Raw genomic sequence first — 17897 nt, 5'->3', positions numbered from 1 at the left:
ATATGTGCAAAGAGAATATTGGTGTGCAATTGAAGGTGGTGCATAAAGGTTTACGCCCTCAACCATCGGGATTCAACTCCTCTACATTCCTAAACAATTCCCTGTTTGGTTAAGATTTGGTTAAGAGAGTTAGGAGAAGATTTTAAAATTTATTTTAGTTAAACAGGTTTGAAGCTTTTAATTCCAAGCTACTTCCTGATTTGGTGAAATAATCCATTTCCATAGTGTGTGTGTTCCTTACAGGAATGGGTTGATTCTACCCATGTTTTTTAATTGGTTGGATGAGACCAGTCCACAACATTAAGACTATCTTGACCAACCATAAAATACTTCTTTGGAGACCAGTCGATAATGAATCATTTAGAACCTGATTTTCATCCTGGACTTTCTGAAACTGTATTCTGTTTCTCAGCTTTAAATAAAAGGCATGATAGCATTGTTGATTTTCCTCAATGTGAGTGCAGGTCTGACTGTTTTTATAAAGATTTATTCCATAACACAAATCTTTAACTCAATATTTGTCCGTTGACGCTCACACTGGTACACGTGTTTCTTTTCTCGCCAAGCATCTCGTCGGAGGCCTGCCGCATCAGGTGAGGGAACAGGAGGCCATTCCCGCTCGACTGCCGATGTTTCTCTCCCCTGCGCCCTTCGTCGCCCTCCTCCTCTTCGTCAGCGCTGGCCGTGTTGCTGTTGACGTCGGAATCCAGATCGGCGCCTTTGAGCGCGGGACAGTCTGTGGAATACTCAATCTCCTCGACACACGGTGGCTCGTCGTCTTCGAAACAGCTACAGGGGAGAAGAAGAGAGTTATGTTGTGTTTATTGACGCCTACCAAAACACACTGTGGGAATCTTTCAGGTCAAACAAGCAGAATGAGTATCCTTCCATAGAAAAAAAACATTTGCAAATATGAATTCAAACATCTTTTGCATCTTTGGTTTTCTTCTTTCTTTCTTGTGGTGACATAAGGATGTCGTTAAACACTTTTGCCCTTTGTCTTTTTTGTTTTCTCCATTCACTGATACAGACAGGCTTTCGTTTCTTAGCATTGACCAGTTCTGACTACATCTTTCCCTCTACATCTTGTTTCTCCTGTTTGTCTCCTTCTTTGGAATTTATGGCTTCCTTTAACTGTTAAAAACAAATAACTAAAAGGGGAGAAAATACATTTAATACATCCCTGTAGGCGTCTGGAACGTATAAGACTACGATGGCACTATGACATGAATGTATTAAAGTGAGACAGCACATACGTATACTATGGGTTCGATTGGTCGATGGGTTTGATTCTGGCTTTAAGTCCTGAGAGGTGCTATTAAGTATGTTTGGGTTTTTAACTGTTAAACTGCAGGTCTCTTTTCCTGCAGAAATTTTGCCATGTCACAGTAGAAAAGGTGTAACTGGTGTAAACGGGTGTAAATGATAAAATGAATGATGGCTAAATTCCATTTAGCTGATTAAGTTTCAGGGTCCTGGTAGTGTTCATGCTGGTTTTGCTGTCACTTGGGCTATTTCCTGAAAGCCAATAATTACTACCAACTCGTCAAATACAGCAGCTTAGTCAGCGGCCATACGTGTCAAACTATGACGCTCTAAGTGGCTGTTAATTTGGCGAGTAAAAGGAGGAAGTCAGGTGAGCGATTAAGTCCACGCAAGGAGGAGGTCGTGGGGGACTGGATGGGTAAAAAAAGGCGAGAATTTCACTCATGACACCACTAAAGTCAACAGTGACTTATTTTAAGTTGTGTATGTAGGTAATTAGGTTAAATCACTTTTGTCAGGTAAGTAATGTAGCCTTCTTTAACTATGGAACTACCATACTTACTTTTTTGTTACATAACTTATGCACTTAACTATTGCCGCATACGTAAGAAACCCAACAAGCTTACTTGTTATATGACATTTTTTATGTTACACAAGTTGTTTGGTTTTTTAAAGGGCAGCTTTTCTATTAAATGTTCATGTTTTCTGGTTCTTGTTTAAATGACATGTTTCATAACTATAACATTTAACAATGTGCCAACTAACCCCTTGATGGCACAAATGCATAACATGACTTTAATCACAAATCATCTACTATAAAACATTTGTGTGCATTATGACATGTGTATTTCAATCTGATAACTTTTAAGTTGCTGCTGGTTAGAATATTCTAACCAGGGAGTGAAAAGTGTGCCAACCAACCCTGATCTCCCCTAATACTGTTTGGGATTGTAGAGATTCTAATCATCAAACAAACAACACCACAATCCTCTTGAACACTGTTACAAGTCCAACTGAAAACTAATCAAGTGAAACATAATGTCACAGTGACTTTCAAACAAGTTTTCAATATAATAAAAGTGAAGAATAAAAGGGCTTTTTTTTCAGTCTGATTCTGAAGGGGCACGTCAGCGTATGATTGACAGCTGAGCTGACAGGCTGAAAACCATAACATATCAAATATCCCTTTTGGGAACTATTTCTTTCTCGGAGGTGAGCACAAGGTATATGATTTACAGAACACATCTGTAAGGTGTAGCGGAAGAAAAACATAATTGCAGTCGGACCCTCAAAGCATCTGTATGAAACTATCACATAGAGGCCTATATCCTGTTCCAGAATGTCGTACGTTTTTTTACACTGGGTGACATATTGAGAACCAAAAATTGTATGTTTACACTCCATCAAACTGAAATATTCTACACGTCTGTTGCATTATTCTACACACATTTCACCCTGACGTATTCGCTATCTTTGGGCACTTTGGGATCTCTGTTGGAATTTCAAAATGAGCAGTGTGGGTCGGAACAAAGCTTGGTCTGCACAACCTGCATCTGTAATGACTGACACCTGAACGCATCGAACAACCTGTTGCGTAGTTTTTGAATATATTCCGTGGTCGGGGGCTCCGTTCTCCTCGTCCTTTTCCTAACACAGCGTGACCTTGAGCTCGGCTACAGAAACATACAGAAAGTCCCTGTAATCTGATTATACACAAACACATACACACACCTTGTGGAATGCTGTGTGTGTGTGTGTGTGTGTGTGTGTGTGTGTGTGTGTGTGTGTGTGTGTGTGTGTGTGTGTGTGTGTGTGTGTGTGTGTGTGTGTTTTGGGTTGGGCATGTAGAGACACACTGGGACTCTGTTAGGACAGAGGGGATGTGACATGCACACTGATCTCCATCTTATGTGGCTGAGAGAGACGGAGAGAAAAAGGAAGGGAGGAGAGAGACAGACGGGAAAGAGAGTGTACGTCTAGCATACTGATGACAGCAACTCGTGTGTTTGTGTGAGTGCGTGTGTGTTTGTGCTCTGTCTGTGTGCTGTGAATGGCAATGAAGCAAGACAGGTTGTCTACACTGTGAGTCAGTACACTGCAAAAACGCTGATTCTCCCCTGGCCCAGTGTGTGTAGCACCCACTGCTAAAACACCAGCAGCTTTGTTTACACTCTGATTTATTGGATTGAACTGCTATTTTTTTTCATTCGGAAATTCATCTTCTATGCTGTGATATCAGACCCAACAGTGTGTATATAGATATGCCTGAGCTGGATAATAAGTCGCCCGGAGAACAGAGCATTCCAAAAAAACTATTTTCAAACGTGTCAATAAAGAGGCAGACAAATTTCTTTAAGAAACATTGTTAATCTTAATTGTTTGGTTAGTTTGTCCTCAGTTGAGTGTCATGTTTGAACACTTTCTCACTCCCTACTTGTCAAATACCGCCAGTTGGTCAGAAGCCCTACATGCTTCCTCTAGCGTCACCTTTGCATGTGACAATTTTCGCTCTTTTCATGCATACACCCTCTTTTCAAAATACACTGAACCATGTTCACAGGAAACAACTTGGTTAGGTTTTGTAAAAGATTGGTTTGGGTTCAGACATGGACGTTTGTTATGTATTTAAGTAGGCAAGGCGGACTGGTCTCATTCAGCATTCGTAGCTAAAAGAAAAATAATGTGCCGTAATTGCTAGATATTGAGGGATAGGCAAGGTTCAGGTCAGTGTTGATTTATTTGTCATGTAACTTGTGTACTTCAGTAACGGCCCTTCCGTAGTTATTTTAACCCAAGCAACAATCTTTTCCTTAGCCTAACCAAGTTATTTTGTTGCCTAAACCTAATTAAGTATTTGACAATCTTTTCCTAAACCTAAGTATTTTACTATATATTTCTAAACCTAAAGTTTCCTGTGAAGACGGAAGTTTATTTTGAAATGTCTGTATGTATATAACAAGCTGAAATTGACAGGTGTTGCTGTCTTTCAAGAGGAAAACCAGATCATAGAAACTGCTGTGTAAGGATAAGTTGTGCTATGCTACATGCGTGATACATGCTTGACATACATAAGTAAAGTTAGTTATGTAACCTACGTCAGGGTTCCGATGTCCAATGGAAGAGCTTCAGAAGTGGAGCATCTCCAAGGAGTCTGTTCTTTAGCAGACATTTACCTAGTACAGAGCTGTATTGTTTGAGTTTATTTCCTGTCTGACTTTCTTACTGTTTTAAATTATTTGACCCAATATGTAAATTATGTATTATGTTGTCTTTTCTTTCCTTTTCTTCCCTTGTAAATTTACACAAAAATGCACAATTAAAAAAACTGTTGTTTTGCTTACATTTTACAAAAGTTAAACTCATATTGAACAAACGTTTGCAGCTCAAAATGAACAGATAACAGATATGAATTTAAAGAAGCTTGGATGCGTCATGGTCAGCGTGTAAGTTTTCACTTGTGTGACATGAATAGTGTTTCTTTTTCAATATAAACTTCCTCGTACACAAAACTTTCAAGAAACGTAAAGTTTATGCTCATGCATTGCATGCACACAGTCTCCTTGTAAAATAAATTTCCAACGTGTTTTTTTCCCCCGAAACTTAACAAAACTACTTAGTTTGGTTTAGGCAACAAAACTACTTGGTTTGGTTTAGGCAAAAAAACCTGCTTTTTTAGTTTGAGGCAATAAAAGAACATGGTTATGTTTAGGCAACAAAACAACTTACATAACTGGCGTTAGTTGATTATTAACTAAACAAATCTGGTAAAATAAGTCAACATTGACAGCAGTCTCCTGGATGAAAGTCCTGTGTTTGAAAATAGATTATAATGAAATATACAGAGCAATTTCAGGCTGCGCAGAGGATGAACACTTTTCATTGTAGGACACTCCATAATCTTTCCTCTAGCGCCCCCTAAAGGACAGAGTTTTAAGCATTCTATGCACATTCATTCTCCTGAGAAATTTCGAGATAAATTATTGTTTACCAATACACATTAGATAGATTTAAGTCTTGTGACAGTGCCATATTAATACATTGCATTAAAACATATTAGTTAATATGGACCAATTGTGCTACCAGGGTGGCAGTAGTCCAGGAGATTGGCAATTATAAGAGGGTGGTGGATGATTCTAATTCTTCTGGGGATAAGAAAATCGAAATTAACATTATGCATACATAGTGTGTATACACACTACAGACCTGCAATCACTCCTGTATACACAGTTCAGGTTGAAAGAGATGTATAGTATTGTATGGCTTAATACTCCGAGGTGACATTTGCAGGTTCGTATGTGAATCTAGGACCATCATTTTACAGAGTAACATGAAAATGAAAGTGTGCTGCTCTGCCCTGGAGCAAGGCACTAAACCACGATGACTCCAGTGTAACCTGCTCAGTGATAAACAGCAGCAGAGTGTAATTATAGTGGACAGCTATAGCAATAGCATTTAGAATACAATCGTAACACATCCAAGCTTTTGTTTGACGAAGAGCCGCTGGTTTCAAGTCTGGTTCGGCAGTTGAAAGGGAATATCAGGGCAAAGCTAAATGTACTCCACTGAGCACAGCAGGTTGCTGGGCCCTGGCAGGCTGCCATGCTAGTTGTGAATCGTAGCGCTAAGCTAGAGCTCTGACAGTATCTTCTTTTTTCAAAGACATGGAGAAGATCCAGTGGGTGCATTGAGAGAGAGAGAGAGAGAGAGAGAGAGAGAGAGAGAGAGAGAGCGAGAGAGAGAGCAAGAGAGTGGCTGGGTGAGAAAAGGGGGGAAAAAACAGAGATAAGAACGCACAGAATGTGGTGTAGAGACAGTGTGCATGAGAAGACAGACACTAGGAGAAAGAGAGAGAGAGAGAGAGAACAAGGGAGGCAGTCAGTGTCTTCTGTGCGAGTGGTTGAGAGCACAGGAGGGGAAGGCACTGGAGGCTTGGCCTTAACTCCACACTCAGTCCCAGCTCAGGCTTACTAAATATCTCTTCCTTTCACAAAGATCTCTTTTATATCCTTGGGTTTGCTTCTGCCCGCCCCCCAAAAAAAAAAGTTTCCCAGAGCTTAACTCTCAAGAGTTCCTCTGCTACAAACAGCAAGAGAAAGTAGCTGCAGAGGAAGATGTCTGTGATATCAGTCCAGAGGTTTCTGAAAAGACCGAAGGCAAAAAAATAAAGAAAACAGCAGACAATAAAGCAAAGATTATGATGTGACCTTGGTTAGTTTCTTGCACTTGCGAATGTGCTATTAAAGCTATAATGTTGGTGATTAATATGTAGAAAGTGATACGAATAGTTGGATATGAATATCATGTGTGTTATTTACAGAAATGGATTCAATGCATGTGTGGTGGGGAATGCTCCCCAGCTTATGAAGCATAGTGTGTATCATTGTGAACGCAGCCCTTAGGCTTGCTCCTCCCCCAACCAATTTCCTAATCAAGGCCAGCTGATAAAAGGCACCTGTTGGCATGGCCTCTGTCCTTTTTGGCACCTGTCCTGTCTCAGTGCTGGCTCCTAGTGGTTTTCAGGTTACAGGTATGCATTTCATGGGATCAGTTAGCAAAGTTTGAGATACAGCCACCTATTCTAACACAGGACTAACTTGTTGGCTGAATTGTTTTAGAAAACACCATCTTTGTCCTGCTCTTGAGTGACTACACATGTAAATACCCCATATATGAGGTGGTAAGTAGTCAACATCTTGAGTTGTAGTATTTTGCAGCATGATGAGCCCTGTTAATCATTGTTTTTTATTTGTAGGTTCACCTGCTGTTGTTTTGCATGGTTTGGTTTTGCTGTTTTTCTTTGTCTGTTTTGCCTGTTTAACATGATGTGATTCATTTATATTGTTCAACAAACTGGGTTGGTTTTATTTGTCTTGATTGTTTTTGCTATTAGTTCCCTTCTTCTTTAGGTGAAGTGCCATTGTTGGGAGGCTAGGTCCCTACACTGTATGCATGTGTGAACACTGGGATAAGAGTGTAGACTGCACCATTCTGTTGAGAAATGCTGTTTTGCACCTGAGGTGAGTTACTGGTAGCACCCCTGGGCACGCAACAGTTTAGTTTGTTGGATAGGACATTTTAGAATAATAGCTTGTGATCTAGTTTTACAGTTTTTAGCAAGGCCTTTTTAGATTAAAATGTAATAAAGAATAACTTAAAATCCCTTACTGGTTCCAGTATTTTTCATTTGTCCATTAATATCTCCCCTGCAGCTCCCTTTCCTGCATATTTGATTATTTTTCTTTGATTCTTTAATAAAACCTTTGGTTAATATTACAAAACATGTCTCTGCCTGATATCAGTAACTAATCTGTGTACCTTTAATAATTCTCAAATCATTATCTTAAGGGTCTTAAACTTGTATTTCCTGGGGTGGAATTCCCCAGGTGGCGTTGTTGGTTTCCTCAATTCTCCCCTGAGGCCCCGCCCCACATGGTTAGCCCAGCTTGCATGGCAGTGTTTACCACAGGTTTGTAGTGCCAGTCTGCACATGTGCAGTACCGATAGGGCAGTAATGTATGGATCAGGCGCAGAGTGACACTTGAATGAGCTGATAAATTATAGGACAACGTGATATTGGATCATTGCATGATGATGCATTTGCGTACTCGCCAAACCCGATCTAAGCAATTTGGGCCGTATATGAGGGGTTTCCAATACTGTTGTCGGTATCGGAACAACTCTACCAAATATGGGTGGTCCCCAATCAAACAGTGCATATCAGTATGTAGAGTGGGTTGTCCTTTAACTATAGGGTTGGTGGTTCGAGCCCCCTACTGTCCATATGCTCATCCAGGCTCTGGTCATCTCCCGCCTGGACTACTGCAACTCACTACTTGCTGGAGCGTCGGCCATCAGACCTCTGGAGCTTGTCTGGTGTTCAATCGCCCCAAGTTCTCTCACACAACTTCCCTTCTCTGTTTTCTACACTGGCTCCCTGTAAGAGCTCGCATCCAGTTTAAGACTCTGGTGCTAGCCTACAGGGCAGTGAAAGGAACAGCTCCTTCCTATCTCCAGGCCTTGGTCAAGCCCTACACCCCCGCCCGACCACTTCGCTCTGCTGCCTCGGGGCGATTGGTTTCCCCGTCGCTCAGAGGTCCCTGCGGCCGATCCACCCGGTCACAGTTTTTTTCTGTCCTGGCCCCTCAGTGGTGGAATGAACTCCCCACCGACAGCAGAGTCACTGCCCATCTTTAGGCGCAGGCTGAAAACTCACCTCTTCAAGAAGTACTACCCTGAGCCTTCCTCGTAGCACTTATTGCATTCGTATTAGTTGTTGCACTTACTGTATTTGTATCAGTTCGCTGCACTTATTGAATTCGTATTCGTTTACTGCACTTATCCTATTCGTAGTAGTTTGTAGCACTTATTGTATTCGTATTAGTCTGTTGCAATTATTGTGTTCGTAGTAATTTGCCTCTGCACTATACTTTTGCTCTGGCTTAGGCTTTAAGATGCACTTACGACTTCTGGTGACTAGTAGTTCTCTTGAATACCTATGTTGAATACACTTCCTGTAAGTCACTTTGGATAAAAGCGTCTGCTAAATGACTGTAATGTAATGTCAAAGGGTCCTACTTTGAGTGACACTATGCTTATGAAATTTTACCTCTACAATTAAACCATCCTGAGGTGGCAGACTCGGTTCTGAAAAGTGAAGCTGATGTGTGTGCCTTAAACCTGCATTCTCTCTAATGGCCATCAGGGGCGGCTCCTCTGTTTGCAAAAATAAGTTTTTTGCAATTGTATAGATGTACATGAGAAAATGACTACTTCTCACTTGATTTATTCCCTCAGTAAACATTGTAAACATGAGTTTATGGTCTAAATCTCTAGTTTCAAGTCTTCTTCAATACACCATGATGTTCATTTAGTAAATTATGGTCTCATTTAGAGTCAAATAGACTATAAACCCGAGTATGCTTTAGGGCGGGCTTACTGTGATTGACATGTTGCTACCAGAGCCGTATACGACGTCTCTACCACTGCGTCTCTCCTCCACAGACCAAAAAGGGTCACTTCCATTCAGTGGTTGTAAAAAAACAAGATGGCACTGGCAATAATGCTGAACTCAAGGCTTCAAAACCATAGTCCAAAAACAATGGCTGCCGTCACGACAACTACTTCCACTTCTTATATACAGTCTATGGTATGGATCAAACTGGATTCATGAGATTTGCGGGGGAGAAACATTTTTGGCCCCCACCTGTTTAATATGAAAGTTTAATGTTAGTGCGGAAGCCTGGTTTTATATGAATGGCAGTTTACAGTGTTGTGTACCTACCAATCACGGTGGGGTGATTATGGCTCTGGGGCGGGACATCCCGGGCTTGATGCAAGCAGAGAAACATTTCTCAATGAGTGACAGTTACAGCAGCGTTGCCATGGAGAGTTTTCTTCCGTGCCTGGCTGGCTGCCCATGTAGCACATGGAACCATTTTCTAAGAGGCAAACGGACAAATTCAGTCCCAGCGCGCTGCGACTCACAACACCTCCAAAAAAAAGTTTTTTAAGTTGCTGCCCAGCGGGACATTATACGTATATATGTCTCTCTCTGACAAAATAAATCAAAGTGATGCGTTTACATCGAGATAAAAGAAAAGTAAGAAAATAATGTAGCCTAATGTGGTCTGCAGTCACATACCGACACCTGTCCGTCGGCAATAACAGCCCCCGATAAAGCAGAAGAGCTGCTGAGTTTGTGTCCAATGCACGGCCGAACCACAGCCAAGGATATATTTCAGGAGCTAAACAGCGAACAGAGCTCACCGGTGGACATCATACGGATGGAGCCCAGTAGAGACCGATGAGAGCATGTTCAAAGACATGAGGAAAATGCAGATCCAGCAGACACATCTGCTCCAGTGGGTAACCAACATACTGTGCAGCATGTCATGTCTGTTGTCCTGAGATTATTTACATCAGGTCCAGAGTTTACAAGAATAGTTTGTTATTTTTTACAACATATGGTGATGTACTTTACTTTAGTAAAAGTACATCATTTAGTAGTGTCCTGAAGAATTTTTTGATTTAAGAGCAGAAGTGAAGAAATTCATGGAAGATGACAGAATGGATGTTCCTGAACCTGATGATCCAGGGTGGGTTATGGACCTTGCATTCCTAGTGGACTTAACACAGGAGCTGAACATCCTTAACCTGAAGCTCCAGGGCCCTGGTCAGCTTATCACTGCAGCTTAAAAAAATGTGAAAGCCTTCTCCGTTTAAACTGAAATTGTGGAAAACTCAGCTTTCTGTAAAATATCTCAGCCATTTCACAACATGCAGGTCTCTCGTGGAGGATATGATTCAGTGGTGGTGAATATGCCTGTTTAAAAAAATCTTTGCAGGAGTTTGACTCCCACGTTTTGCTGACTTACACAGTTCAGTTACAATAGCAGCACATTTCCAATTGTTTGTGAATACATTAATCAGCTGATGTGGACAATTTTTCATCATGAGTAAATGTGTTAAATGGAAAATATTGACTTTAGTGCAACAGTGAGAAATTTGTCTCCAAAGAGGCACATCAAACAAGACATGACTGGACAATCCATGAGAGACATTCATCCATCCTTCACTGAGCTGTCAAAAATGTTCAGTCGGGTAATGTGTTATGGAAGCACGTATCTGTGTGAAAAACTTTTCTTGACTATGAACTTTAATAAATGCAAGTACTTAGTGATGCCCATGTTGAAGCTGTATCAAGTTTCACTGTAACTATTGTCCAGGGCAAATAAAATCAGCTGTGTGATATAATACTACTTGGTTCTATTTAAGAATTTGATTAAAGCACAAATGTATTCAGGAATTGTATGTGTTGGTTTAGTGCAATGTTTCAATAAGTTATTAAAAACATGGAAATCTGTAAATTTTCAAACGTAGTTCTTGGGTCAGAATTTGAAGTGGCCTCCTGATCACAGATGTTTCAATACAGCAGTGGCCCCAAGCCAAATTGAGTTTGAGACCCCTGGTCTATGGTATGGATCTACGTGGATTCATGAGATTTATTGGGGGAGGAAACATTTTGGCAAGTACTGTTTGATTCATGAGTTTAAGTTGGAGGAAGCCTGGTTCAAGTTATTGGCTACTTTCATGGTATCTGTCCAACTCCATTGTGATTGATGAAAACGCATTCCCACTTAACAAGCAGTCCAAAGTCGAACATTTTTCGCTTATGAGGCCAGAAAAAAAAAAAAACACCAAATGCGCATCAGAATAGATGTTCAACGCCTCGTAATGCTGTGCCCCATGTAGCACATGGAACCATTTTACTAAAGAGATACAGACCAAACTTCAGCTCCTAATGCGACTGATACTACTGCTTCTCACACACATTCACACCAACACCATCATACCGGTGTTTACATCTCAGATCCCATTAGCTCTGTTGTCAGACGGTGCCCAATCGACTGTGACCACATCAGCGGTGCCCACTCAGCTGTGGTGACATCATTACCTCGCAGCCGGAGGGAACGACACATCAAGCTAAACAGCTACGCAGCTCACCGGTGGACAACATACTGGCAGTAGAGCCATAGAGAGCATGCACATGAGGCATATGTTGTACTTCAACAGACACATCTGCTCCAGTGGGTAATAACATATTTACTGTAGGGCTGGATAATACTACACTGCCTGTCTGTGTGTACATTATTTGAATCTGACAAGAGATTATTTACAAGAATATGTTTGTTATTTTCCAATTACAATGTATTGTTTTTGTGAAACTGCTAATTTGAAGCTCAAGAATATCATTAAGATATGACATTGCATGAAAAAAAAATTGTTAATTTTCAAAATGTTTTAATGCTGGTTTTGCAACATCTTATTTGTATTGTAATGTATAGCATTGTCCAATTACAATGAATTAATAACATCCAGTAAAGTGACTCCGCAGTAAAAAAATTACACACCTCAGTTTAACCCAAACCAGCACGGACAACCTCAAGTAATTCCACAAAATTCCCACACCGCACACTCTTGCGAGGATATGATTGGAAAAGTGCAATTAAACTGCTTTTAAAAAGCAGATCAACTTGTATTATTTGACTCCCACCTTTACTTCTTACACACACACAGTTCAGTTACAATAGCAGCACATTGTGAATTGTATTGTGAATACATTAATCAGGCCAACACAATTTTTCATCATGAGTAAATGTGTTAAGATAAGAAAAGATATACTTTATGTTCCCGCAGAGAAATTTGTCTCCAAACCGCTGCATCAAACAATACACTTGCCAGCAATCCATATACAGTCATAGAACATAGATCATACATACAGCCATGCATAAACATGCCTAAATACACAGGTCGATAATAGTTACGAATAATCAAACCAGGTGTGATAAACACATAATAAATAGTCACAATCTATTAGTCCACAATAAAATCATATCATATAATACTACTTGTTTGCTATTTAAGAATTGATTGTGGATGGAATTAATTAAATTCTGTACCAATTTAGCCTGCAGATTGGCATTCTGAACCGTCCATCTGAAATCAACACGTGGAGTTCTGGGTTCAGAATTTTGTGAGCCTTCCTGATCACAGATGTTTCATATAAGGACTGAAGATAGTGATGTTCTTTTTTTACCTATGATCTTCATGGCCATTTGAGTAAGATGTGCGAGCTTAGACTTTAACTGTACTGACGGGTTACCATACCATACTTGTATGGCATTTCAAATTAGAGTCTCACAAATCATTTGATAAAACAGATATTTCAGTTTTTCTTTTTTAATAAATTTAAAAAGTTTATAGGTTTCTGACAGTACATTAACACACAAACTGAACAGACGATTTTAGCAAATGGCTGCAATGAAACAAAGAGTGAAAAATTTAAAGGGGTCTGAATACTTTCCGTACCCACTGTAGCTGTCATGACTACATACCTCCATCACTACACTGTGTTTATAATATACAGAAGACCCATCGCATCTCATTTACCAGTTTTACATCCACAATCTTTTTCATTGCCATCCCTCCTCGTATTTTAGCCCCACCCACGGGAGATTGCGAGCAAAGACGGCAAGGAAAAGTAAGGAGTCCGGAAGTTGAACATTTGAATTTAGCTTCACAGTGAACCTCAGTCTTGGTAATGAGTTATTCATGGAAGAACATATAATTTGAGCGCACAAGTTTCTAATTTGCATCGTATAGCATGGGAGGTTCATGATCATTTGATCAGTCTTACTTCTGTTCATTCTTATTGATTGTGTGTGATAAATAAAGATGGTAATATAGATGGGGAACATGAAAGCGCATTAGACAAATATATATACACAGGGAGAGGTAGGAGGTCACAGGCCATAAACGCTGTGATGCTTAATTATCTGTAACTGACAAAAGAAATCAGTGATGGATCTTCTATAATTCACATTTAAACGGAGGACTTCAATTTATGAATAATATACCGCTTTGCTGACCTGGAGAGCACGTCAGCTCACGTAGACCAAGTACATTACTTGGTCTAGGTGAGCTGACGTGCTCTTGAAAGAAAAGGCTGAAGAAGACAAATCAAGAAAAGTAGCAATATGTCAGAGTGGGTCAAAAGAAAGAGGGAAGATAGAAGAAGAAGAAAGGGATGAAAGAAATAATAATGATATTAGAGGGGAGTGAAGAGATAAAGAGGGACCAATGAAAAAAAGGTGAATTAGATGAAATTAAACAATAATAGTGTGTATTCAGGTGAGCAGAACTCCCCATGCCCTCCAAGCGCTGTCACAGCTCACCGGGGAGATTGAGCGTCTGTCTGAAAATCAATGGGAGCCATTCAGCTCCACTTTAGATCCACACATCAATCACCGCGGTGAGGGATCCTCAGCACGGCGTATCTGAGCCAAGAAGTGTGTGTGTGTGTGTGTGTGTGTGTGTGTGTGTGTGTGTGTGTGTGTGTGTGTGTGTGTGTGTGTGTGTGTGTGTGTGTGTGTGTGTGTGTGTGTGTGTGTGTGTGTGTGTGTGTGTGTGTGTGTGTGTGTGAGATCAAAGCCACTGGTGCTCACCTCTCATGTCTCTTGTTTCACACACACAGAAACACACTGTAAAAGTGTGAAAATAATTCTTCTTTCAAACAATAAAGAGCATTTTTTGTCCGGGCCCCTCATATTTAGTTTTGATCCTATTTAATTTATTCTTAATTTCATTGTAACTTTGTTTTGAAAGGCCATCATTGATTTATGATGTTTAAGCATCCCAGATTTTATTTTTACATTTTTAACAAAATAGTCCCTGACACAAGATCTTAAAAAAGCAAGGTATATTATAAGTAATAATAATTTAGCAAGTAGTGAATACATATCTCATTATGCATACACCTACACGTACATGTATATGTACATACATACACACATTTACACAGAAAAATAAAAAATAATATATAAAATGATATCTCGGAGGTTTTGTGACAGAATGCGTTGTGATTAACTTTCGTAAAGCACCAACTTCCCTTTCAACCTGTCTTGTCATGCATACGCTTCAATTATCAGCACTATCCAATAAGGCGGTACGCACTGAAATGTCAAGTGTGGATGCTTGTATGTGGACCATTGGTTCACCAATCTGGGTTTTTTCAGGTGGATCATTTTCAAAATCTAGCTGACTCTTGCTGGTTTCTGCACATCACCAACCCTAGCTTTAATTCTCAACGCATTATTGTGTTGGTCTGGACTTGAGTCTGTAGTCTGGTACGAGAAACTGGAACGCGTGACGGATATCTTCCCGGACGAGTTCACACTTGCATTTGCAGCCCGGGGCCGACCCTGAGGTGAGCACACAGCTGTTTGACACCTCACTGATAACCTGAGGCCTAAAATAACTGAAAACTACAAAAGGCTGAGCTCACTCTGCTCCACAGCTCACACTGTCACTATAACAGCAGGTACAACACACTGGACTTCTCACAATGGCACTCCTGTATAGCTGGTTAAACAAGACGAATGCATGTCTAACCCATAGTTTTATTTCTATGGTTTATATACAAACTATATATACTATTCAGACTTGCAAAACTATGTCTGTAGGTAGCAACAGATGGACCAAAAAAAACATATTCATGCATTAAGATATGTGTTTATTGCACATGTATTGGTTTTTAAAATGTTTATGCTACATACAGTCAGGTCCATAAATATTTGGACATTGACACAATTTTCATCATTTTGGCTCTGTACACAACCACAATGGATTTGAAATGACACAATCAAGATGTGCTTTGAGTGCAGACTTTCAGCTTTAATTTGAGGGTATTTACATCCAAATCAGGTGAACACTGTAGCAATTACAACAAATTATATACATGGTCCCCACTTTTGAAGGGACCAAAAGTAATTGGACAAAGTAACATTCCACTTCTTTGCCTTGATAAACTCTTTGGTTGCGTTTGCAGTATGCTTCGGGTCATTGTCCATCTGCGCTGTGATGTGCCGTCCAATGAGTTTTGAAGCATTTGGCTGAATATGAGCAAATAATATTGCCCGAAACACTTCAGAATTCATCCTGCTGCTTTAGTCAGCAGTCACATCATCAATAAATACGAGGGAACCAGTTCCATTGGCAGCCATACATGCCCATGCCATTGGTGGTATGCTTTGGATCATGAGCAGTTCCTTCCCTTCTCCATACTCTTCTCTTTGAAGTTGATCTTTGTCTCATCTGTCCATAGGATGTTGTTCCAGAACTGTACAGGCTTTTTTAGATGTTTTTTGGCAAACTCTAATCTGGTCTTCCTGTTTTTGAGGCTCACCAATGGTTTACATCTTGTGGTGAACCCTCTGTATTTACTCTGGTGAAGGCTTCTCTTGATTGTTGACTTTGACACAGATACGCATACCTCCTGGAGAGTGTTCTTCATCTGGTCAACTGTTGTGAAGGGGTTTTTCTTCACCTGGTAAAGAATTCTTCGGTCATCAACCAGTTGTTTTTCTTGGTCTTCCGGGTCTTTTGGTGTTGCTGAGCTCACCAGTGCTTTCTTTTTAAGAATGTACCAAACAGTGGATTTGGCCACACCTAATGTTTTTGCTATCTCTCTGATGGGTTTGTTTTGATTCTTCAGCCTAATGATGGCTTGCTTCACTGATAGCGACAGCTCTTTGGACTTCATTTTGAGAATTGACAGCAACAGATTCCAAATGCAAATCCCACACTTGAAATGAACTCTAGACCTTTTATCTGCTCCTTGTTAATGAAATAATGAGGGAATAACACACACCTGGCCTATGAACAGCTGATCAGCCAATTGTCCAATTACTTTTGGTCCCTTCAAAAGGGAGGGACCACGTATAAAATGTTTTGTAATTCCTACACCGTTCACCTGATTTGGATGTAAATACCCTCAAATTGAATCTGAGTCTGCACTCAAAGCACATCTTGATTGTTTCATTTCAAATCCATTGTGGTTGTGTACACAGCCAAAATGATGAAAATTGTGTCAATGTCCAAATATTTATGGACCTGACTGTATAGCTAGCCGTAACTCTAAACTAAAGTCCTAACCTGCCACTCTGTCCCTTTTGAAGCACAACCAGCAGCACAATGTCCTCACTCCAGGAGGATTTTCCTCGTTTTCTACCCCTAATAAGACCACTTTGACCGGACATGTAACAGGCCCTTGCCTCGGGGTGTTGCTTACTTGTGAGACTTGTGGTCGAGGACGTTGTGGTCCAGGTCGATGTGTCTGATGAGTCTTTGGCTGTAGAGCGCCTTCAAGTCTTTGGTCACAGACAGCAGACTGTGGCAGAACTCCGCGCCCATGTCCTGCAGCTCCCTGGTTCCCGTCTGCAGGCCCTGTGCGCACAAACACACAAACATTCACACTGTTGAAATGAAATGTTTCTAGTCCAAGATTGCATTCATGTTATTTCCATAAATTAATTTAATTTCACAGCTGACACACACCATGCAGTGTTTCTGCCTGATTTATTTCTCTGTTATATGAGAGGATTTATTATTATTTGGCACGATGAGTGATTTAGGAAGAATTTGTCACATTCACCTATTTTCCATCACTTTGGGTCAAACTTGGAAACAAGCTTTGAAGTTTCCATGCAGCTCAACAGTCTGCATGACAAAGGGCGCACGAGGAACACTGTGTGTGGCTGTGTGTGTGTGTGTTTATGGCTGTTTGTGTGCTTTGTCTCCTTAGGTATAGTATTTCCCATGAGATTTCTAATAGGTCATCCGAAACACCTTGTGTGCGTGTGTGTGTGTGTGTGTGTGTGTGTTTGTGTGTGTGAGAAAGATGGCTATTCAATAATTCAAAGAGCAGGAAAGGTTTAGATGTGCTGCAGCAATAGAGATCCTGCCTGTTTGCCTCAGAAACAAAATCACCTGTCACTTCACCAAATATATTTCAAGATAATCGTCTCTTTATGCCTTTCATGTTTTGAGGTTTTGTTTTCATTGTTCTTTTTCTTTTGTTAAGACCGTATTGAGAAAAAATTTAAACTGCTCTTTAAAAACGGTTTAGGACGTAACACTCTTCTTTAGAGCTACTACAAGGAACTTTTATTTTTTGTTGATTTTGTTGAAGTCCCTTTGGAAAACCTCTAATTTTGGTGCAGCACAGTCTGATAGTCCTGGAGGTTGCATCAGAGTCTGAACTGAAGGAGTTTCTGGTGCAACCTGCATGATTT

General features: G+C 40.4%; 1 protein-coding gene across 1 annotated transcript in view; it reads right to left on the bottom strand.

Annotated features, from left to right (window-relative positions):
- Positions 1-506: 506 nt before the first annotated feature.
- Positions 507-17897, bottom strand: part of LOC129108670 (cytosolic carboxypeptidase 4) — a 132592-nt gene continuing 115201 nt past the window's right edge. The window contains exons 27-28 of the mRNA XM_054620550.1: positions 16895-17049; positions 507-789 (exon numbers count right to left, since the gene is read on the bottom strand). Coding sequence (XP_054476525.1) covers positions 507-789; positions 16895-17049 — 438 coding nt within the window. The remainder of the gene's footprint in view (positions 790-16894; positions 17050-17897) is intronic.

This window comes from Anoplopoma fimbria, chromosome 19 (genome assembly GCF_027596085.1).
Source record: "Anoplopoma fimbria isolate UVic2021 breed Golden Eagle Sablefish chromosome 19, Afim_UVic_2022, whole genome shotgun sequence".
NCBI lineage: Eukaryota > Metazoa > Chordata > Actinopteri > Perciformes > Anoplopomatidae > Anoplopoma > Anoplopoma fimbria.
Note: the sequence above shows the minus strand (reverse complement) of the source record. Positions and strands in the feature narration are given on the sequence as shown.